This window comes from Pygocentrus nattereri, chromosome 15 (genome assembly GCF_015220715.1).
Source record: "Pygocentrus nattereri isolate fPygNat1 chromosome 15, fPygNat1.pri, whole genome shotgun sequence".
NCBI lineage: Eukaryota > Metazoa > Chordata > Actinopteri > Characiformes > Serrasalmidae > Pygocentrus > Pygocentrus nattereri.
In genome coordinates, this window is record NC_051225.1 from 15,737,716 (window position 1) to 15,760,314 (window position 22,599).

General features: G+C 40.8%; 1 protein-coding gene and 1 pseudogene across 11 annotated transcripts in view; one reads left to right on the forward strand and one right to left on the reverse strand.

Moving 5' to 3' along the window:
- The window catches only part of plekha7b (pleckstrin homology domain containing, family A member 7b), a 180,938-nt gene extending 160,892 nt beyond the window's left edge, over window positions 1-20,046 (forward strand). For 6 of the 11 annotated variants that reach the window (XM_017700668.2, XM_017700666.2, XM_017700662.2 and 3 more), the window contains 14 exons: window positions 1,187-1,255; window positions 2,286-2,366; window positions 2,504-2,653; window positions 5,743-5,844; window positions 7,594-7,759; window positions 7,873-8,021; window positions 8,801-8,992; window positions 9,072-9,174; window positions 9,352-9,443; window positions 10,439-10,654; window positions 14,135-14,317; window positions 15,962-16,095; window positions 16,270-16,412; window positions 17,594-17,742. In XM_017700668.2, the coding sequence (XP_017556157.1) occupies window positions 1,187-1,255; window positions 2,286-2,366; window positions 2,504-2,653; window positions 5,743-5,844; window positions 7,594-7,759; window positions 7,873-8,021; window positions 8,801-8,992; window positions 9,072-9,174; window positions 9,352-9,443; window positions 10,439-10,654; window positions 14,135-14,317; window positions 15,962-16,095; window positions 16,270-16,412; window positions 17,594-17,742 (1,929 nt within the window). Of the gene's footprint in view, window positions 1-1,186; window positions 1,256-2,285; window positions 2,367-2,503; window positions 2,654-5,742; window positions 5,845-7,593; window positions 7,760-7,872; window positions 8,022-8,800; window positions 8,993-9,071; window positions 9,175-9,351; window positions 9,444-10,438; window positions 10,655-14,134; window positions 14,318-15,961; window positions 16,096-16,269; window positions 16,413-17,593; window positions 17,758-18,980; window positions 19,026-19,281 lie in introns of those variants that run through there. The other 5 variants (XM_017700663.2, XM_017700669.2, XM_037545308.1 and 2 more) reach the window with 4 other exon arrangements.
- Window positions 14,629-15,178, reverse strand: LOC108429102 (annotated as a pseudogene).
- Window positions 20,047-22,599: the final 2,553 nt, after the last annotated feature.

Here is a 22,599-nt window from a genome sequence, read left to right on the forward strand (position 1 = left end):
TCATTTATGTTCATTTCTAGTAAAAATGATTGTTATTTACAAGATTCATTTTCCAGAGGTATCTGGTGAGGTTACACTTGCGTAATGAAGGGGAAATGCAAAAAAAAAAAAATAAATAAAATGAAAAAAAGGAAAAACAGGATTCTCCAAAAACTGGTAGACCACCAGAAGTGCCCCCATCAGATAAGCAGCACTTAAAGCTTTAATCTTTGAGAGAGAGGAGATCTCAAGAGAGATCTTTGAGAGAGAGGAAATCAAGCTTCAGATCTGAAAACATCCACAGGTGTTTCTGTCCATCCTTCCACTGTGAGAGGACCATTCAGCGCTGTAGGTCTGAAAGCATGTGTAGCTGATCGAGAAGAACCTCACTGAGAAAAGGAGACAGACACATCAAACAAAGAAGCTGAACAATGGACTGACCGCCCCAGAGTCCTGACCTCAACATTAATGTATATGTTTGGAATTATTTGGATTGTGGCAAGCAGGAAATACAGCAACATTTTTTTACCTTGACAAAAATCTACTTAATGGCCATTTTTGACTAGACATTAAATAAATGAGGGCTGGTTTCTGACTTTTATACAGTACCATATATATAATATATCGCTGCTATCGATGGGGGCAGAACCCTTGTATCTCCATTTTTGTTGTTTTTCAGTTTTTGATATAATTTGAAAGTGTCTGTTAATCTTTACAATGTGTGTAAAGTTTGTGAAGAACGGATCAAAAGAAATGCCTCAAAATAACTTGGGAAAAAAATCTGGTTCCATTGACTTACATTAAAAGTAAAGCACCTTTTTTCCTTCTCCTGTAAAGTTACTGTTTTGGAGATACAAGGTTTTTTTCTGACAACAGTAAAATATGCACAACAAATTTCAGCATATTTATTTCATATTTAGGTTTTTGAAGTTATTATTAAAGCTTCGTAATTTATCCTTTTCCAAAGAAATATATTGATAATTTGGTATTTTTGAAAAGCTTGTATGATTTGTTATTTATGTAGCAGTTAATAAATTCATTATTATTGTTTGATCTTTTGACTGATTATTTGATTTATTGTCAAAAGAATTGATAAATTACTTGATTCCTCATGTCATCAATAGTGACAGCCCTAATCACAATGTTGAATTCCCCCAGTGGTTTTTTTAACTTTTTTTTTTTTTTTTGTGCATGTGCCATGTACCAGGTGACCGGACGCGACGTTCTGAAAGACAGACCTCCGCGGCCTGTCAAAATAGCTGAAAGCGACGTTGACGTAAGTTGTGCCCTTTCGTCGACCCTCCTCTTTTCTCCTGTTCTCTCCTCCTCTCTTTGTCTCCTCCTTTATCGTGTCACATCTTAAATAAATGCCCACTGTCTCCCCTGCTGCGATCCCCCTCGCTCTGTTTGCTTTGCACAAAAGCCGTTACCGACTCAAGCATGACCAAGTTTGGACTCAGCAGTTTGTTCGGGTAAACACAGGCATGTGAGGGAGACAAACAGGCAGTGATCTGCACCGCTGGGACAATGCGGCTGCACCGGCGCCCGGCCCGCGACTCAAACTATAGACCAGGCCTTTTATTTTCAGCTTTCAGTTTAAAGGGAAAAATACATGCTGTGGGATTTTTATATTTTAAGCTCGTAAATTTTTCAGTTTGATTTTTGTATTCCATCTCCCTCTCTCTCTGTATCTCTTTCTCTCCCTCTCTCCCTAACTGTGCCTCTGTCTCGTTCTATCTTTCGTTTTCTCTCTCCTCTCTCAACCCCTTTTCATATGATTGGAGGTAAATAAGCTGAAAGTCTTGACTTTTCATCATTAACATTGTTCCAGTTTAACAATTTATAAGAACTTTGCTGGCGAATTTATCGGAGTGATGAATTTTTAATCCTGTTAAAACAACAATATAGTGCAGTAAAATAAAAACAGCTTAATTATTAATCGGACGGCATGATAAATAGTGCAGAGAATAAACACTCTCTCACACAGCCTGTAAATGAGGCATTTCTGCAAGCTTTGTGTGTGTGTGTGTGTGTGTGTGTGTGTGTGTGTGTGTGTGTGTGTGTGTGTGTGTGTGTGTGTGTGTGTAACCCATTTTTCACAGAGAGCAGAGACAGAGTCTGTTTGTTTCTGCAAAATAATGCCACCAGTCACAAGGAGCTTTGGGTTTTATGGTAATGACAATGTGCATAAAATCCAACATAACAAGCTCTGCTGTTCTTCTGTTTCGGGGGTTTTGAACTGGTTTGTGCCTCTTTCTGATGCTTTGTGCTGTCATGTTTCATATCATTCTCTTAATTCTTCATAGGTGAAACTGAGTAGATTATGTGAACAAGACAAGATCCTTCAGGAGTTGGAGGCTAGGATACGCATGCTCAAAGAAGACAAGGTCTGGCTCTTCACACTGCCATACAAGCACAGTGATTTCATGAAATCTTACAGCAGTAATTAATGTGCCTCATTCGCTGCCGACTCTCTCCTTCTTTCGCCCTCTCTCTTTGTGTGTCGCTTTTTTTCTCCCTGTAGGACAAGCTGGAGTCAGTTCTTGATGTGTCACATCAGCAGATGGAGCAGTACTGCGATCAGCCGTCTCATGCAGAGAAGATTGCCTACCAGCAGAGGCTCCTGCAGGAGGACGTGGTTCACATCCGTGCCGACATTTCAAAAGTGTCCACAGTGAGATACACAAACCATTTTCGTTTACTGAGAAGTTAAGTCATATTCAAATACACTACATTTCCAAAAGTATTCACTCACCTATCCAAATTATTGGATCACTTCCATGGCCACAGGTGTATAAAACATAAGTGAAAGAATGGGTTGCTCTGAGGAGCTCAGTGAATTCCAGCATGGTACCATGATACGACGCCCCCTGTGCAGCAAGTCTAGTTGTGAAATTTCCTCACTACTAAATATTCCACAGTCAACTATCAGTGGTATTATAACAAAGTGGAAGCGAATGGGAACGACAGCAACTCAGCCACAAAGTGGTCGGCCACATAAAATGACAGGTTCATAAAGACATGGATGAGCGAGTTTAGTGTAGAAGAACTTGATTGGCCCGCACAGAGTCCTGACCTCAGCCCGGTAGAACACCTTTGGGATGAATTAGAGTGGAGACTGTGAGCCAGGCCTTCTCGTCCAACATCAGTGTCTGACCTCACAGATGCGCTTGTGGAAGAACGGTCAAAAATTCCCATAAACACACTATTAAACCTTGTGGAAAGCCTTCCCAGAAGAGATAAAGCTGTTAATGCTGCAAAGGGTGGGCCGACATCATGTCAAACCCTATGGATTAAGAATGGGATGTCCCTCAAGTTGATATGTGTGTGAAGCCAGATGACCGAATACTTTTGGAAATATAGCGTATTTAAACTAGAGATGTTCAAAATGTGCACAAACATAAATCACAGTGTTGTCCAGTGTTCTGATATTAACAATACCACTATATCCAAACTAATTCTGATGATATTGTTAAAAATAATGTTGGTGGTGGTGATGTATCATTTGTAATAATAATACTAATTACTCTAATGAATAGTCTTATATCACTTCATATAAGCACTTCAAAATGAGTAAGTGATACAAGGTTTGTTCTGTAAAACCCATTAAGACTAAAAACCTTTCTCTTTCGGGATAAAGTTTTCTTTATTGTGTCTGTTCTTGCGCTCTTGTAGCTTCTTCAGTTTTAAAAGTACCATTTGCTTAGTCTAGCGTTCTACCACAGGTGTGGGCTGGGTTTTACAAGCTGATTTGTACTCTTATACAGCAGCATGTGTTCTGTAAAGTAAAAACCTACTTCTGCTAAAAAACTACAGACCACATAAGCAGCAAATAATACATTCTAGTCTAAATGCTCTTTTTTGAGTTTGAGAGCTGATCATGTTTAGATGTTCATGTTTAGTTTGTCTTGGGGACAAGGCTGTTTGTGGTTTACTGTTTATGGACGTTATCACAGTATCCACAGTAGTACAAAATCCATATCACTGCACAAAGTCAATTCATGTTCACTTTTATACCGTCATACCTCTGAACACGTACAGGATGATGAAACATAAACTAGCACACAGTTTGGGGAAATTGGAGCAGCAGCCACCCTGTTCATTCTTGTAAAGGGGCATCTCAAACCACTACCAACTCAAAGAAGCCTCCATTGGAAATCTTGTATTAAATGGCATCTGATTTTTTTCTTTCAGAATAACATTACAACCCAATAACATTATAACCAAGCCATATGAACTGATAGTAAAGGGAGCGATTAGTGAACATGAGTGAACACACTAGTTGAGGGTTCAACTGAAAAGAAAAATCCTTCACAGATTAGATTACGATCCTCAGCATATTAGATTACGAATGGCACAAACTGTGAAAACAGATTTCCTCTTTGGAGGACAACAGAAGAAATTTCTCTCCACCACCACCACCCCATTCATAGTCACATGTAGCCCCAGTTAAATCACGTTTAGTTGATTTTCTATGTGGAAATGTGTTTTAAAAAAGTCCTTTGACTTTATTTCTGCTTAATTCAGTTCTAAAACATTCAGAGTTGTTTGGTGCCCAGTTATAAAGAAACCCAGTCAGAATTGTTCTCAGTGGCGGTGATAGGAACCAGACGTCTGGAAGGTTTAATGCATCTTAAAGCCACTGCAGAAAGCTTCTGCATGAAATGATTACAAGTATATTGCTTGATTCCTGTTTTGACATAAGCCTTTGGGCTAAAATGTATTATAATTTTTACATTGTTATATCATAGAAATAAATGCAAGGTACTGTACAGCAAAACAGAACCAAGACTATTTTACCCTTATCCTCATTGCATTTAAAAACTAAAAGGACATGTTGAGCTTCACTGCTGGTTGCTTTGTTTCTCTATAATGTACCATTTCACATCAAACCACTCTGAGTGATTTTGTTAACATCTCAGTGATTGAATTATGGAGAAAGTTTGGAAAATCAGGGATATGTTATTATTCTGCAAATTTGAGGCAAGGATTCTGTTTGTTGAATTTAACATATTGGGGGGGAAAAAAAAAAAAAAAAAAAAAAAAAAAAAAATATATATATATATATATATATATATATATATATATATATATATATATATATATATATATAATATATATATATATATAATATATAAAAAATATGAATGTACCATTACTTTTGCACACATGTTAACTTTAGCAAATAAACATTAACTGTGCATTAAAATGTGCAGAAGTGTTTCCCTGTAGAGGATGTGTCTGTATTCTCACTTAGAAAATCAACAAAGCATGTGATTTGACCAGGGTCACTCAAACCTTTGCGTAGGATTGTATAGATAAAAAAAATGTACAACTTCAAAAATGTGTAGTATTACTAATCTCCACATCTATGTATGTATCACTATATCACAGTAAAAACATTAGATCAACTGACCTCAAAAAGGTCTGAGGGAGTACCTCACTCCAGGGATGTACTCCCTCAGACCTTTTTGAGGTCAGTGTCTCTCCTGACCAGATGATGAGGTCAGATCTAATTTTAAAATGAATTGAAATTATATTTGGCCTCTCATTTGGACAGGAGAAATTAACATGTGTGCCTTGGCACATTTCATGGTGGAGGGTGTTTCCCCCATTTTGCCCTACTGACCATATCTCTTTTCCCGTTTCCCGTGTTGAGATCAGGGCAGGTCAGCTTTTTTCCCAAATGGCACTCATTTAGCTCTTTACAGAGAATCAAGCAGATGCAGTGGTGTAAGCATTGCTGTGTGTTGCATTGAGCAGGAGATGGAGAACGCCTGGAGCGAGTACAGCAGGCTGGAGGCAGACGTGGAGTGGCTGCGGTCAGCCCTCCAGGAACAGATGAATCGCAGTAGCTTCTCACAGGTCTGTACCTCAAACACTCACCCAACTCAGTAATCCTCTTACAATACAGTGGCCACTGTGGATATTACAGTATTTGTTTTTGCTCTGTTGGATTTGGTACATTTGTTCTGCAGCAGATTATCAGCAACATCCAATTAGAAGCCCAGATGTTCACTAGATCAGCTATACCAGCTCTGTATACCAGCTGTACCACAAACATTCACTTAAGTATGTGATAATTACTCAATTTGAGGACAAGTTAAGTTGTGGTGGGCAATTAATCCCTTATGTGGTGGGCAGTTAATCCCTTAGCAGACTGCTAAAAATGTAATGTTGCTTTAGCCCAGAATAGGATTTTTGAACCTGTGCCAGCTTCTGTCCTCAGCCACAATGCATTTAGCAGCCAAGCAGTATATTAAACTGCTTTTAAATAAGGATAAAGGATAGGGAAGAGAAGGTGTGCAGGGCATGGGATGTTACATCTGAGGGCAGATTAACTAACAATTTGTGTTGTGGAAAGAGACTGTCGCAATGTATTACATAGGCACAACAACCCTTTAGCAGATCTATAAGATCAAGGCTTTGTCACTATTATGTGCTTTCACACCATTGTATGTCACTGCTGTCCAGAAAAACACATACATCTCCAGAATAGTAACCAAAATCATCAAAAATAAAAAATCCATAGTATCCATAGTTTCATTTTACAACGAATGAATATGCTGTTTACTGAATTAACCCTTGTGTGGTGTTCAGGTCTGTGGGACCCGTTTTCAATGTTTACCAAAATAAAAAATGATGTGATTTTATTATTATTTTAACCTCAGATTTTTGGCCTTTCCTCATTTTCTGTGAAGAACATGTAAAATAACCAATTTTCACTGTCTTCACTCTGTTCAGCCCCGAACACAATTATATTACACATGTGGTGTTGGGCTGAACCTGTGGGGAGTAAAAATGTGGAGGTGCTGTGTCCATCACTCTGTTCTCCTCCTACATTTGGGGCAGTCGTGGGCTGGAGGTTAGGGATCTGGTCCTGTGACCGGAAGGTTGCCGGTTCGACCCCCAGGGCCGACAGTCCATGACTGAGGTGTCCTTGAGCAAGACACCTAACCCCCAACTGGGCGTCGTGGATAGGGCTGCCCACCACTCCGGGCAAGTGTGCTCACTGCCCCCTAGTGTGTGTGTTCACTAGTGTGTATGTTGTTTTCACTTCATGGATGGGTTAAATGCGGAGGTGGAATTTCACCAGTTGTGGGATCAAAAACGTATCACTCACTCACATGGCCTTCTGTTAGTGTGTGTGTGTGTGTATGGACAACATGGACAGGCTGCTGACTGGCTACAACTGCTAAAGTAGAATCCTACCCTGGACATTTGTGATATTTTAAACATCTGGTATTTTTACATTAATTGTTATGGATGTATTGATTTAAAAAAATGTAGTGTCACTGAATAACAAACACATCAACACCATACAAGGGTTAACATGACAACAAAGAGAATCCTGAATCAGTTTTTTCTACACTGTTCTGTTGTATACTGAAAAAAAGTGGTGCTTAAATTTGCATTATTCAAACAGAGCATTAATTCCACAAGAATTAAATAAATAAATTCAACAAAAGTATTACTAAATGTAAGTAAACTGGAAGACGAAACTATGTTTGTATAGGGCATTATTTCATGTGAAAATTATGTACACATTTGAATGAAGAAAGTCTGTGTTATGTCTTCTCATGCTTTCTCCTCTGTGCACTTGGCTGTGTGCAGCAAGAGAAAGCTCAGCTGAGGAAGGAGCTGTGGCGGATTGAGGACGTGATGGCTGGTCTGAGCTCCAACAAAGCCAACTACAAAGTGACCATCAATTCTGTGCAGAACCCAGGTGAGAACGGGGCCATCCCCGCTATCACCCCCATGCAGTGGACTCACCACAGAGGTACTAAGGCCATCTCCCCCACCTACCATAGCACACATTAATAGGTCTTTGCTTTGTGGTAAATATCTGTGTGTGCGTGTGTGCGTGTGTGCGTGTGTGTGTGTATGACCCAGAGAGGAAACTCGTGCCTTCGGCATTGTCTCCATCAGTGCCTTCTCTCTCAGTGGGGGAGCTGAAAGGGGCTCAGGCCAGCCCGCACCTCAGCCCAGCACAGTCCAGCTCACAACCCTTCCATCTCTTGCAAGCACTCCACAAGACATGGGTGAGGGACAAAGACATCCAGAAATAAAACAAGTTATTGAAGAGTTATTATTTTTGTTTTGTTGCTCAGTTGAATTATATTACTTCATTATTTAAAAGTAATTACGTAATTACATTATCAATGACATGCTTTTCATAACCGCTGAACTATCTTGTCTGCACTTTTGACTGTTTTAGTCTTTTGTCGATGTCATAAAATGACAAAAACATGGCAAAAATGTAAAGGATATTTTCTTTCTAAAAGATAAAACTTTTTTCAGTAACGCTTCATTTGGATAGCCCATTTTAGATGCTTTGTAGATACTTCATTTACTTTCACGTTACATTTAACAAAATATCTACTCAATTGATCATAATGTTCTTTAACTTTAAACCTATCTCTAACCCTAACCCTAAACTTAACCTCATCTCAAAACCTAAAGCCAACCCTCACCCTTTTCCACATCCTAACCCTGGTCCAAATCCTAACCCTAACAGATGGTTTGTTAATAATGTAAATATCTGTAGGTAATTTACAGGGACTATAGTGGACCATCCAAATAAAGTGAGACCAAATTGTCCAATCCAATTCAACTTATAATAAAATGCCCCCTTTTCCTTTAACCACCACAAATGTGATACTCATTGAAAGGTTCAAATCCACACTTTTTGACAGAATTTCTCTGCTTGATTCTCTGAAATACAAATGCGAAATAAATTAACAAGCTATTGATAGTGATGTGTTACTGTTTGGGTAGATAGGTGCTGATAGACTGATTACTTATATGGACTCTTTTATAGGCTGAAGAAGATGCCCCTCCCAGACCTCCTCTACCCCACCTCTACAGTCCAGATGAGCACCCCCCAGCAGTGCCACCCCTGCCCAAGGAGGCCTCCGTCATCCGCCACACGTCCGTCCGTGGCCTCAAGCGCCAGTCTGATGAACGCAAGCGGGACCGAGAGACTGGGCACTTCACCAATGGGGACAACAAGGTCGGTTGCCAGTAAGACCAACCAGCCTTTGGTCTGATGTTGTGGTAAAGTTATTAAGTCCTTTTTTCCCGGGATCCAGGTGGAATTACGGACGTTTCTCAGTGAGCCTGAGCTCTTGGGAGTTGGAGGGCAAATGGGTGGTTCGGGCCATGATGGGGGCTATCAGACCTTACCAAGCAGAGGTAAACAATCACATGGGTAGCTCCAAACAACGGAACAGACAGAACAGATTCATAAAGTAACAGATCACAAGTGAATTTAGACACACATTTGTTCACATGGTGATGGAAAGCATTTAGGATTGAGTGGATTTTCATGAAAACTGTAGTTTTATTTAGTCCAATGCAACTCTTCACTAGGTCTTTCAGGCTCTTCTTCCAGACTCAATCAGTCTATGAGCATCTCATCATATGTCACCCTCAGAAGAGGATCCACCATGTCGAGCTTAAAGGTAAGTTTAACACAGATTTAAAACAGGCAGGTTAAGACTGATCTTTGTTGAGCTGGCACATGACGGTGTTGCTGAGATGGCATTACAAAATACTGAGCAGATGAAGCAGAGCTTTGAAATAAGCTCTCTAATTTGATCTAAATCAAGCCCTGCCCTGTTCACTATACAAGTGCACTATTTTGAGAGTTTTTCATGTTGTAGTGGGCCCCAGTGCACTCTTACAGTCCTACAATGCACCAAAGTAGAAGGTGGACAAACGGTATTCCCAATTAAGCTTAACATATTTGGTTTGAAGATTCTTAGGCTACTTCTTTGAGCAGGACTGTGAGCTGCAGAGTGATCAGCAAAGCTCTGTAACATGAATGAAAACATTTACTTCAGTCATAAATTCTGCTCCCTATAAGTGTCCTTATTCACTGAGTTCACAACCCAGTCCTCAGGGCCCCTAGATGGTTCACATTTTTGCTCCAACTTAACTCTCAGTGCGTGAGGTTAGAGCAAATATGTGGAATGTCCGGGAAGCCCTTAGGACTGATTTGCCAAAAAATAAACAAAAAAACCTCACTTTCTGCACCACAGGGCTCTGATTATTTGATGATATTACTATGGCAATGTCAACAGATTATTATTTATTTTTTTGTAATGATAATGAATTTACCGCTGAATTGCTTGCATGTTTAAATGTGTGAAAACATTCACAAATCATACTTAAATACAGCCCATCATGATAAAGCATTTGCAAAAAGCAACACATACAAATGAGAGGACTGAAGTTGGAAGGAAAGCACAATAATGAGATGACTGTTTACTTGTAAATAATTATTTACTTTCTCTTATTTTTGTTGTTGTGCTTTGTATTGCTTTCTTTTTATCTCTTCCCTACAGTTGTTTTTCTTTATTTGTTCAAAAGACAGTAGCCTTCCTTTGTGAACACCTCTTTGTCACTCTCTACACCCTGTCTGTTGTTGTATGTACTGATGTGCTCCCTCCTGCAGGAGAGACCAAAGAGTGCCTTGGAGAGGCTGTACTCAGGCGAGCCCGTCCATCAGCGGGGCCGCATGAGTGCTGAGGAGCAGCTGGAGAGGATGAAGCGCCATCAGAAGGCTCTGGTGCGCGAGCGCAAGCGGACCCTCAGCCAGGGCGAGCGACAGACCTCTTCGTCACGCCCTGCCTCATCTTCCTCACGCCCCATCTCTGCTGACCTGGGATCAGTACGTTAGAGCACAGTCCATGTCACACACATATCCTCTGGGGGATGAGCAGCATGAGCACACTCCCATCATTAACACCGTTTCAGCAATAGCAGCAATAACTCTGTGGAGAATACTAGGGCTTTAGGATTAGCAGAATCAGCGGTTTGCTGAAGTAGTGGCCAATGCAGGTGAGTAGGTATATTGAGTAGTGTCAGTCATGGGGCAGGAGGTAAGAGAAAATACTGGTAATACTTTTTATGAATGTCACGTTTGTAAGCACCTATAAACACGTTTATGCATTCAAAAGACATTATAAACATGGTTATAAATATTTATAAAAATTAAATACACCGAATTACACTTTATAGCCATGTTTATTATTAATTATTAGTATCATTATTAATTGTTAATATAATGCATTATAAGTAGTGTTAATAACATGATATACTGTCAGTGCCAAAGAAGTCAGTCCCAGCTTGGAGAGCGTAAAATAAACACAAACACACAGATTTTTTTACACCCTGAGATTTCCAGTGTTTTATTTCTCAGCACTGGTGCTGTTAGAGCTGCATCTTCAGGTCTTTAGTCCTGAATATTCAGATGCTCCAAACAGGCTGTCCAGCCTAGAACCACTGCTACGGGTGAGCTTTTCTTACCCAGCGCCTCACTTTAAACACTACATTACATCACAGCAAACCAAGTACCCATCAGGCCCTCCTCTGAACCCCCTCTGACATCACACTGGAAGTAAAGGCCTGGAGAGGGAGAGGTGAGATAGTAGACCTTCACTCTGTAACACTACACTACAGTACAGTAATGTTAATTTCTGCTAGCATTCTATTGAATATGCAGTGTTAAGTTAGTGCCAGACTAAAGGTGGTGTACATTTACAGTGGTGTACATTGACTTTCCCACATTGGGTAAAACACTGATGGCAGCATTAGTTTAAACTCTGACATTTGAAGCCTGTAATGTGCTTTATTGTGTATGTTTTAGTGTTTCAGTAAATCTTTTAGTAAATACTTCAACTTGAAGCCTCACTCTTAACATTGGAGGAGGCTTTAGTACGGTGCACTGCACCTTACTTAGAGCGGACAAATACAACTTATGAGCTCATGTAACTTGTTATGAACAGTTCTTGTAATGCATTATGTTGACAGTTCATAATGCATAATAAGCATGGCTATAATATGTAATGCATTTTTCTAAATATTTATAGCCATGTTTATGTTGCTTTATGAACACATTATAACATGTTATGAATGTGTTTATAGATGCTTTGAAATGTGACATTCATAGAAAGTGTTACCAGAATGCACAGTAAGAATGTTTAAGGTGTAGAGCACTAAACATGGACTTGTGAATATAGAAACTAGAGATATAAGCATCTGTGCAATGGCTTTCACAGAGTTAAACCCAGTGCCTTGATTAATGAATGCCAATGAAAGACCCGCAAATGTCATGGGAAGAGTGATTAATGACATACCATAATGTACATCGATGACATGTATTCAAATCATAACACTGACCATTGTAATGAACACACTGTTTAATGATGTCATTAATACCCTGTGGTCTTTGGTGTCCTTATCTGGGCTAAACAAATCACGTTTGTGTGGTCATTCCTAGATGCTCGCGGAATGGGGCTTGAATTAATATCATTTCTGGAAAAGATGTCTCCGATTTTTTATGCCAGCACTAACACAGTCACTGAGTGCTCTCCAGGCCTCTCTGCTAACCCAATGCTGGGGAAAGGGCTAACTCTACTGGGAGGGTTTTTTCACTGGTCTAGTTCACTCTGAAAACTCTTAGCAGTGCGTTATCCTGCTGCAGTATAACCACAATGTAACACAGAGGATTCGGGCTTCAGTTGCAGCTGCTTCTGCCAGGCATCATTGTGCTTACTACATACAGTTCCGCTTAATCTTTGTTTTTTCACTTTTACAATCATAAACATAAACATTAATTAAAATCCCAGCATCTTAATTGTCTACGTGTACAGATCTATACTGATTTATTAAACTATCGCATTTGTGAATGTGGAGCCATAAAATCACACTTCATCCATCAACTAATTTCTCTCATTTTGTGTATTCTGCTTTGCTAATACACACCCTGCTTTTATTCACAAGAAGACCATACTTTGAAATGTCTTGGCCTTGTTTTGTTGTTTTGTGTTTTTTGTGTTTTTTTTTTTATTATTATTTAAGAGTGTCCTTATTTTTTGTTGTGTACTGCACTATGAATGACCATGGATAAAGCATGGATGTCTGGAATGAAAGAGTAATGTGTCTGTATGACTGTGAGTGCCTCTGCACTTTCACATCATTCACACACGTATGTATAGCAGCGTTCTATACAACTATACATATATACGGTGTCATTGAGTTACTCACTGAGCATGTTGCTTCTTCCTTCGTTTGTTTGGTAATAATGAGACAGCTAATTGCAGCATTATCTGCCCATGGAGTACCAACTATCTACGATCTGTCATCTCTACTCTTTTTTCAGTATTTTTTATGTAGATTATATAGATGCTTGCATGGAATAAATAAACACTCTGCTAATAAATAAACATGGTGTTCTTTTTCTTTTCATTAATATGCATCCATGCCATGACTTTGTAGAATGCAGTTTAAGCACAATGATGCCTGGGAATTAAGCAAATTGGTTGATGGTTAGGAACTGACTGGCCTCCGTCTCCCTGTAGCAGTGATGCCCTTTTTTTGTTCTCCAGCTTGGACACTTGTGCGGTCACTCCGGTCACTTTTGCATGCTGAGGAGAGAGAACAGGAAGGGACTGTTGACACCAATGCTTGCGGTTTACATCTAATGGCTTTGTTTGTATTTTATCTTTTCCTCTGTGCCTTTTCGGGAACGCGGGAAAGGCGATTATAAACTGAATGTGTGGAAGTAATTGAGCTGGCCATCTGAGCTCCTTTGCAAATTGTCCATTTATGTACAAAGTACACCTTTTTCTTTGCACCACTGCATTTTTTTGCCCCAAATCTATTGACATTGAGACAAGAGGATGTTGTTTAAACTGTTTCCCTAAAAGGAATGGTTTCGTGCATCTGTGTTTATGCTCTCTGATTTGTTTGTTAAACTATTTGTTCTATGCACACACGCACCTGGTTCATATAAGAATGCCTCGGTTTGTCCCTGTGCTCCACTGTGTATTGAACCGAAATACCTAACTGTCTTTTGGGCTGAAGTGTTTACAAAGCCGGAACTGACTAGGAACCCACTTCTGTGCGAGTCAGCCTGCTTTGACCCAGCGGGAGCGCGTCATACAAACACCTGATGTTATTCACTTTCTATATTGCAATATGGAGTATTGTTGCCATATAGTCCAGTACTCAGGATAGACTCATTTAGGATTGGCCCCTGTCTATATTATGGCTGTCAGTGGGATGGAAAGGGCAAAGCCTGAAACTTAGTTTGCCTTAGAATGCATGTGAGGCCTCTGAGCTCTGTGTGTTCGTGTTGTGCCCTCAGTGGAGGCGCGAGCAGGAGTTTGATTTGCAGCTGCTGGAAAGGGCCGTGCAGGGAGAGGAGAGGCCACCCGAGCACAAAGAGAGACAGCGTTCACACTCGGACGAGTGGCTCACCTTACACTCCACCCCTCTCAGAGAACTCGACCTGGAGCCCCTTGACTACCAGCTGGACCTCAGCAAAGAGGTACTGTTCCCCCTCATACTGAGCTTTAATTTTACAGAGGTAGTTACCAGCTGCCTTCAAATTTTGAGTTAACTGAACTTTTTTAATGCAAAATAATTTTTGATATCTCAGAATTGAATATATCCTGCAAAATACTCAGTCATCAGGCTGAAAATATCCACGGTACCTGCTGACAGTGTGTCTTCTGGTTGAGGCTTGTTTACCTGCTGCAATTAATCTTTTTTTTAAACACCAAATAGTTTGTCTGTCGAAGAAAATCAATATTTAATCAAATTTAATGAATACCAAATAATGGGATTAGGCTTTTACGATCAAAATTCTATGACCTCTTCTTCCAAAGATTTTTTTTTTGGTGGGCTCTACATATTTCTGTTGTACACTGAGAGTTGAGGTGACCTGAATATCTGCCCACACTGGCTGATATCATGGCCTGCAGATTCTAGTCTTCCAAGTCACCAAAACAGTACTCATCACACGCAGGACTTGCATCATACTCGTTTTATTCTGCACATTTAGAGGCATAAAAGACAGCAGGCTTTAGTTCTGAATCACCTTAACCAACTTCTTGTTCAGGTGGTGAAATTTCTGAATGAACAGGCGACTAGACGTTCCATCAGATACAAGTCCATAACCTCTGTGTAGAAATCACAGAATAAAGCCAGGTTGACTTACTGCTTAATAATATACATCTTAGAGAGAACCTTCACATGAGGTGGCTCCACCTGGAGCGCTGGTGGACAGAGAAGTGCAGAGCACATGAATGAACTCGGTTAGATGAATACAGTAATGGGAGTCCACCACTGTGGTCAACTTGAAACTCCACTTGGACAGCTGGGCAAACATATTTCTGATTGAGTTATGATGAGATATGAGTTAATTGAACTTCTGTTAATAAGTTAATATAACAAAAATCTATTTCTTACCTGTAAACTTATTATTTCAAGTTCATTTTACTCAAAATTGTAGGCTGGCCTGGTAGCTAATTTATCCTAAAACCAGCATTTTTTTACTGGGTATATACTGTATTTCAGATTTATTTTACTTTATTATTCATTCATGTTTACCTAACTCTTGATTTTAACGTTTTTTTATGTTGATCTTAAAGTAGTTGTCCAGTGTTTTTAACTTTACGTCATCTTCTTAATCTAATACGAGTCAGTAAACTGGCTTAAACTTGCATTAAACATAAAAAAAGGTTAAGAGAATAATTATTTTGTGTTTTATTCCGTGAACTCTTTAAGTTCAATAAAATCATATTTTTTGGGAAGCCAGCTTACTTTTAATGTTACAACTCCAAATCTCTTTCATAGTGCACTTATAATAGATGCCTGTGGGCACATTTACCACCCACGTCTGCCACCCTGGGGAGTTTAGCTTCAACCTTAGTCCATCACACCTGATCTAATTTATCAGTCCTTTAGGAATATTAGAGCCACGTGTGTTGGAAATAAACTCTCCAGAACCAGACTTGGAGAACATCGGGGATGGAGAATAGGCTGAAAAACGTGGAGGAATGAAGGATTCCTTTAATTTCTTTTTTTTTCTTTTCTTCAACAGTCTTGGTGTATAAATGTTAAAATTCAGGCTTGGCCTCATGGGTGAATGATGTATGTGCTCTTTCTTTATCTCTACATTGCTGTCTAGCTGTCTAAGCCAGAGAAGGTGGCCATCCCTGAACGCTATGTGGACTTTGAGCCAGAGGAGCCGCTCAGTCCTCAGGAGATGGAGGCACGCACCCGCAAAGTGGAGCGCATTAAGAACATCCTGGCCAAGTCTAGGTACATACCTTCTGGCTTTTAGCGACGATATGTAGCCCTGCTGGAATGGACCCTTGTCCTCAGATGTGGCCATGCTTTGACTTAAATCATGAGGATTGGGCTGTAGAACAGAAGAACGTATAAACAGCTGCTCTGCTACTTTGCTATTGCAGTTTACCTGTGTTTGTGTGTTAGTGTGCAGAACATGCCTCCGGCTGTAGTGGTGGATAAGCCAGTGCTGTCAGACCTGGACTCGGCTCTTCAGGAGCAGGAGAGGATCATCACTATGTCATATGCGCTGGCCTCCGAGGCCTCTGTGAAGAGCAAGCAGGTGGCAGGTAACCAGCCCTCTTTCCTTTTAGATCAATGTCTTCTATACACTCACCCTGCACTCACAACGAGTGTCCACTTGCACTGATGTGCTGCATTTCCCACATGCGCACGTTACACTCGCACATCACTCTTTGACATTTTTCACTTAATGGAATGATTTCTTGCTCCAGACACGCAGATGTAGCTCTCAGACAGCAGCGCTCAGCTCTGAAGTGGCCTCACTCAAAACATGCTGTCAGGTCATGCTCCCCACACCTGCAGGACCCTCCTGTTGCATAGGCCCTTTTCAAAGGGCTACCTGGAGAATAAGTCTCATGTGTATCATTAACACTTGGATCATTAGACGTTCAGAGAGTGGAGCCTGGAGAATAATGGGGGCGAAAATCCTTCAAAAATTATTTGTTCAATATTAGTAAAACCCTACTACCAGAAATCTAAGACTGAGGTGCTGAAGAAGGAGAAGAAAAAGGTGCAAAGCTGGACTGATCATCAGCCCCTAATAACTAAACATTATTCTTTATTAGGGGGATGTGATGAGCAAAGCTGCTTGCTAATTGTGAGCCATGTCGAATCTCTCAGGCTGGGAGGAACCTCTTGATGAGGCCATTTTTCCAGGCTGATCAATGACGGAGCTGAAGACGCACCAGGCCTCCCCCTCGTCCGCATCCTGTGGCTGTGCTTTGAACATGTTTCTGAACTGGCATATAAAAGCGCGCCAGCACACTTTTCATCTTTACTTTCTCACGCCGCGCCCCCTTGCTCTCTTCTCACTCTAACCTTCAGAAGAACAGCCAGTGCTCGTCTCTCTCTCTTTCTCAGTCAGTGCCGTTTGCAGCTCGTCTCTCCTGACGTGCATGGGGCCCTAATGGAGCCTGGACAACGTTCATCAGTGTATTTGCATTGGAAAGAGATGTCTGGATGGATTACATGAGCGATCTTGTGGAGCAGTGGCAAGGTTATGAGCTCCCGCTGTACTGCTTCGTTGGGGGGAAAGTAGTAGTTCTTGATCACCAAAATAAACTTGAATTCAGAGTCAGAGCCAGTTATGACAGCTGTCATGATTTTATGATGCTATATAGAGCTTTTTTTAAGCGGAATATGCCATGTGAAGGTTGCCGGGTGTTAGCTGGACTCGTAGCAGATGCATTACTAACATTCCCCTGTCCTTATCTGTGCTCCTCTATAGCTTCTCCACAGGCTAACAGTCCCACAATGCTCCTTCCACCTCCGCCACCTCCGCCACCTCCTCCTCCTTCCACAGCTGCTCCAGCTGTCTCCTCCTCTCAACCACCTCCCCCTCCCCTAAGCAATGGATTTCACTACACCTTTGTCTAATCAAAGCAAACAAAAGTAAGGACTAACCCACTAACCATTTAGCACGCTCCCACGCTTTCGCTAATTGTTTCCTGTGTGTGAATGTGTGTGTGTGTGTGTGTGTGTGTGTGTGTGTGTGTGTGTGCGCGTGTGTGTGCTTGGTGCGTGCTACATGTTGCATGATCATGGCTCCACAAAACCTCAGCAAACTGCACGCCGTGACTGAAGTGCCCCCCTGCAGCCAGCTGCCTCCACATCTGGAGGAGGAGAAGCGTGTGAATTGTCAGCAAATTGGCTTTTGTGAGTGTGCTAGGCAGCAGCGCTGTGAGAAAAGGTTGAAGCGGCCTATACAAACGCTGCCTTTTGTGATTTGTGCTGTAATTAATAAAGACCTGGGGGCACCTTTCGCTTCCGCACCTTATTCTCACTTTTCTCACAGCTGCACTGCCAAACACCACTTGCTATACCATCTGTAGGCCGCTGTGAAACTGAGAAACTGTTACTGCCTAACCTGCATGACACAATGCAGACACAATGTTGCTTCTCGTACTTGTGCGTGACTCCCCAGAGACGACTCCACACGGCCGCAAGGCTCTCTTTGACTTGTTAACCTCATTTGCCTGCAGCCTGCTTTTCTAGTCAAATAGATGGTGATGTCATTTTAAACCCTTATAATAAAAGAAGCTGAACTCAGTTTGTTTTTCTACTGAAACTCGACCCATTTTTCCCCAAATCTGGGCTATAAACTATAAACAGACGGTGTCTCTTCAGTGATCTGCCCTGAAAAAATGATTTTTTATAAAATAATACTACGATTTTTGGCTTTCAGCAGTAAATTGTATGCATGTAGCAGTATGTGTAGATCATAAAAGACATGTTCTGTTTACATTACAATTTAAGGGGAGCTTTTCCAAAAAATAAATAAAATAAAAATGTACATTTATTTCATGCAGTTACTGAATAATTTGCCTTACCATTTGGTCATGTAAATTCAGACGGACAAACCAAAATATACTGTGGGGAATAAGAGGTTAAAAGTAAAATATTTATTTTTGTTTTAGAATATGTTGAAAATATAATCTTATACAGCTTCTATTGCTGTTTCACAGCATGGCAGAACATGCATTCACGGCATGGACTGCATGTGGCTTGTCCTTATGTGGTCGGGACATTTCAGCTTCGCTTTGTGATGTGTGCTTTGTAACACTGCAGGATCTTTAACTCTAACTTTTTTCCCCCCACTGTGACATGCTGCACAGAGAGAGGGAGAGAGGAGAATGTTTACCTGTCAACTATGTAATAAGGTATAACATTCTTCCAAACCCTTTAGTCTACTGTTGCATCTGGATGAGCATATATCTGTCATGATATACCCCTTAATATTCTTTTTACAATAGGTTTTCCATGATACAAAGCTTACTTTCTGTTGGTGCTTGTGATTCATGATTGGTAGATATTCTGCGGTAGTTTTTTTATACTTTCTTTAAACATTATAAACATGATGTGAAACCCTAATGTGAGTATAACACCTTGTGTATGTGTATGTATGGTCTCTTCCAGCCAAAGCTGTGTCTGGTCACTGAGGTGCTATCACACGACGATAACTCACGCCCCACGTTCTTAGCGGCAGATGAACTTCAGTTCAGCTTCTCCATCCTCATCCATTCTCTGTGTTCTAAACAAGACATCAGCGCTCTTTTGGACTGGCACTCGGATTGGTGGACGAGGCGGACTTCACTTCAGAAATGCAGCGTTTTTGTAGAGCTACACTGAAGCAAGTGTTCTGTATAGGTCACAGGCCTCTCGCTGTGCACATACTAAAATCCCAATACATCTAACAGACCTAAATGAGTGATAGAAAACTTGTTTTATACATATTATTGCACTTTTAACAAGCACTGTATCATAGAGCAAATGCGAGAAAAAAAAACTCATTTTAAATGTTGAGGCTCTTGAGGTGAGGATGAGTTTGAAGAGGAACTATAGCTGAATATAGAGGTTGAAGTATTAAACATACCGAAGGTGATAGATCCAGCTGGTACGGATGTAACTGTCAAATGCTGATTGTATTTTTTGTTGACGGAGATGCTATTCTTACACCAAATCACATGAAATATTATTTTTGTGTATCTAGCACTGCCAGTTTCCAGTTAGCTTGCCAGACGGGCTCTATTTTTTTCCCTTTTATTTATTTTATTTTTTTTTTTGAGCAAGGGGGCTACATTTAACAAAATTTTCAGAAATTTTGAGGGAAAGGGAGGGAAATACATGGCATACTTTCTTTTTTTTTTAAAGAAAATGTAAATATTAAAGATATTAACGAATTCTCTGTCTTGACTCTGTCCTGTCTCTGCAGAACTTGCAAGTATTTTTCAATGCAGTCACAGAAGTATTTAAAAAAGATCGAATGTGTTCTTCACACATGTTTCAAAGTAAAGGTCATTGGGCAGGGAATTCTGCTTCAAAGATTGTACTTTTATTGAAACTGGAATTGCTCAGCTCTGAGCGAGTTACCAACTCTCTCTGTCCCACGGATTTAATTAAGGTTTTGTGAAACATTTCTGATCTTTTGTAGTTTTTCCCCTCCCTTTACACGGATAAAGAGACGAGGAGATAAAATGAGGAAAAGAAAACCTTAATTTCAAAATTCCTTTGCTTTCGCTTTCACTTAGCTGCCACAATAACTTTTTTTTTCCACAGTACCCGGTTGGTACAAAGGATAAGTAGCCAACAAAATGTGCTCTCATCATAGTTCCAAGGATTCTCTTTGATATTTCTGATTGATTGCTTTGACCTCTTTACATTTATTCAGCTGACAGAGTTGAACTTGGAATACAAAAATAAAGGTAGCGAGGGCGAAAAGACATTATTGAAATGTTTCTTTAGTTCAAAGGTTCTCGGTTTAAAAGGGCATTTTTAATTCCCTGTCTCTGTATCATCCACTGTGGAGCCGTGAAGGTTGATAGTATTAGCCTGCAACATGCTTGGCAATCAGTAGAACAGAACATGTGGATATAATAAATTCAGCGTTGCTTTGTAGTCGACATATTAACTCGACCGCCTGGCAGCGTGAAGTTCTTATCGATCAGTTACAGGGCATCAATACAGGACACGGGGACAGTTAAAACCACCTTTTCAGTGTAACCATTAATGATATTGTGGCAGTTTTCTTTAGTGGGAATGTTTTTCAGTGGGAGCCTTTCAGTGAGAGCCGGCCTGCATGGCTGTTGGGCTACTCTGTATTTCATGCCCCATGTGAGATCTTTATCTGTAATTGGGGAGTAATTACAGGCTCTTCTCTGCTGCGTCTTGTTCTTTGATAGCACCTGCAAGACACGGCACACCTCCCACTGCTCCACAGAGTAGGAGTTGCCACATCTCACTGCGTCTGATTAGGAGAAGTGAGAGGCGGACTCCGCTGTGTGTGTGTGTGTGTGTGTGTGCGTGCTCCTGGTGGGCATGAGAGTCTGATCACATCCGCTTTTCTGCTTATTTTGCAATAAACTGGCTGCTTTTTCCCCCTCCTCCTGTAGAAATCCACCCGAACCCATCCGCAGAGAATTGTGGCATTTCCATTTATCGATGTTTGGCTGCTGGTTCATATACATCTGTTATTCCACACTGCAGAACTTCAAAGAGAATGCAAAAAGGCCCCCATTATGCTAATTCCATCCTGTTCTGTTAAACGCACTGAGTGACTAACACATTAATCCTTTACGGAATGTTTCACTCCGATTCAGAGGTGAGCTCTAAAGAAAAGTATATAAGCAACTTGTCGCTTTGTGCTAAGGCGCCATAGACCAAGGAGTCAGTGGCATTGGGTGGAAAAATATTATCTTTGTTCTTATTCAATTTCAGCATTTGCACTGTGATGAAATTTCAATGGGCCGTCACATCACAAATGCCATTGTATTCATGACTTTAATCAAGTCATTTATGAATAGGCAGGGAGGCAAAAGGAAATTTCCTTGAAAGTGAAGTGGGGGTGTGTGTTTGTGCGTGTGTGTGTGTGTGTATGTGTGTGGGGTGGGGGGGGTGGGGGGGGGGAGTGTTGCATTTGAATTTTGAATACTTTCAATGTCCTTCATGTGAGCGAAAGAATGTCACCTTGAGAAGATTGGAAAAGTACAGTTTCGTGTATTCATCACTGTGATTGCGAAGAAACTCTCTGTAGAACTGTGGCGATGGTCCATATTGACAATGTCTCAGCCTGCCAAGCATTACCATTAAATTTATAGTTTAGTATAGACCGTTTGTCAATATTGACATGGACCGGGGTTGGGGGTGAGGGGGTGGGGGGGTTTCCTCTGCCTTAAATACTCTCTGGTGAATTAATGGTGACTGTTTACTAAATGTCTAGGAACGACATGAATTAATTAGCATGAAGTGCAGAATTTCCCCACAAGTCTCCATCCATAAATTTGTCACAATGTGACTTGCAGAGATTGCTTTTTTGGGGAGCGCCTGAAATGACTCCATCTCCCAGGAGGCCGCCGGATCAGTGGTGAAATGTGAGCTGAAGGCAGGACCCGTTTACCCTCATCTGAGTGGTTAAAGCTCATGAGTGTGACTTTGATGGCTTTGACCTGAGGCTCTGCTTCTTGCTTTCCTGATAGGAGTTGACAAAAGTCTGTGGAGGAAGTGAAGGCCTTGTGTGCAGCTGCGAAGCTAAGGAGGTAAAGCAGAGGAGAAAATGACTTGTATGAAATGTCTGGAGTTGATGATGAAATATTACTTAAGTTCCATGTGAAGTTCAGGAGGTCAAGGGTAATTTCCACCTTGGTCTTATGGATGCGTGCATATCTGCTGTGTGTAAACTAAATTGTCCATGCATGCCAGGAATGAGGTCCCTGAAAGCTATTGATTTAACTTGATGTC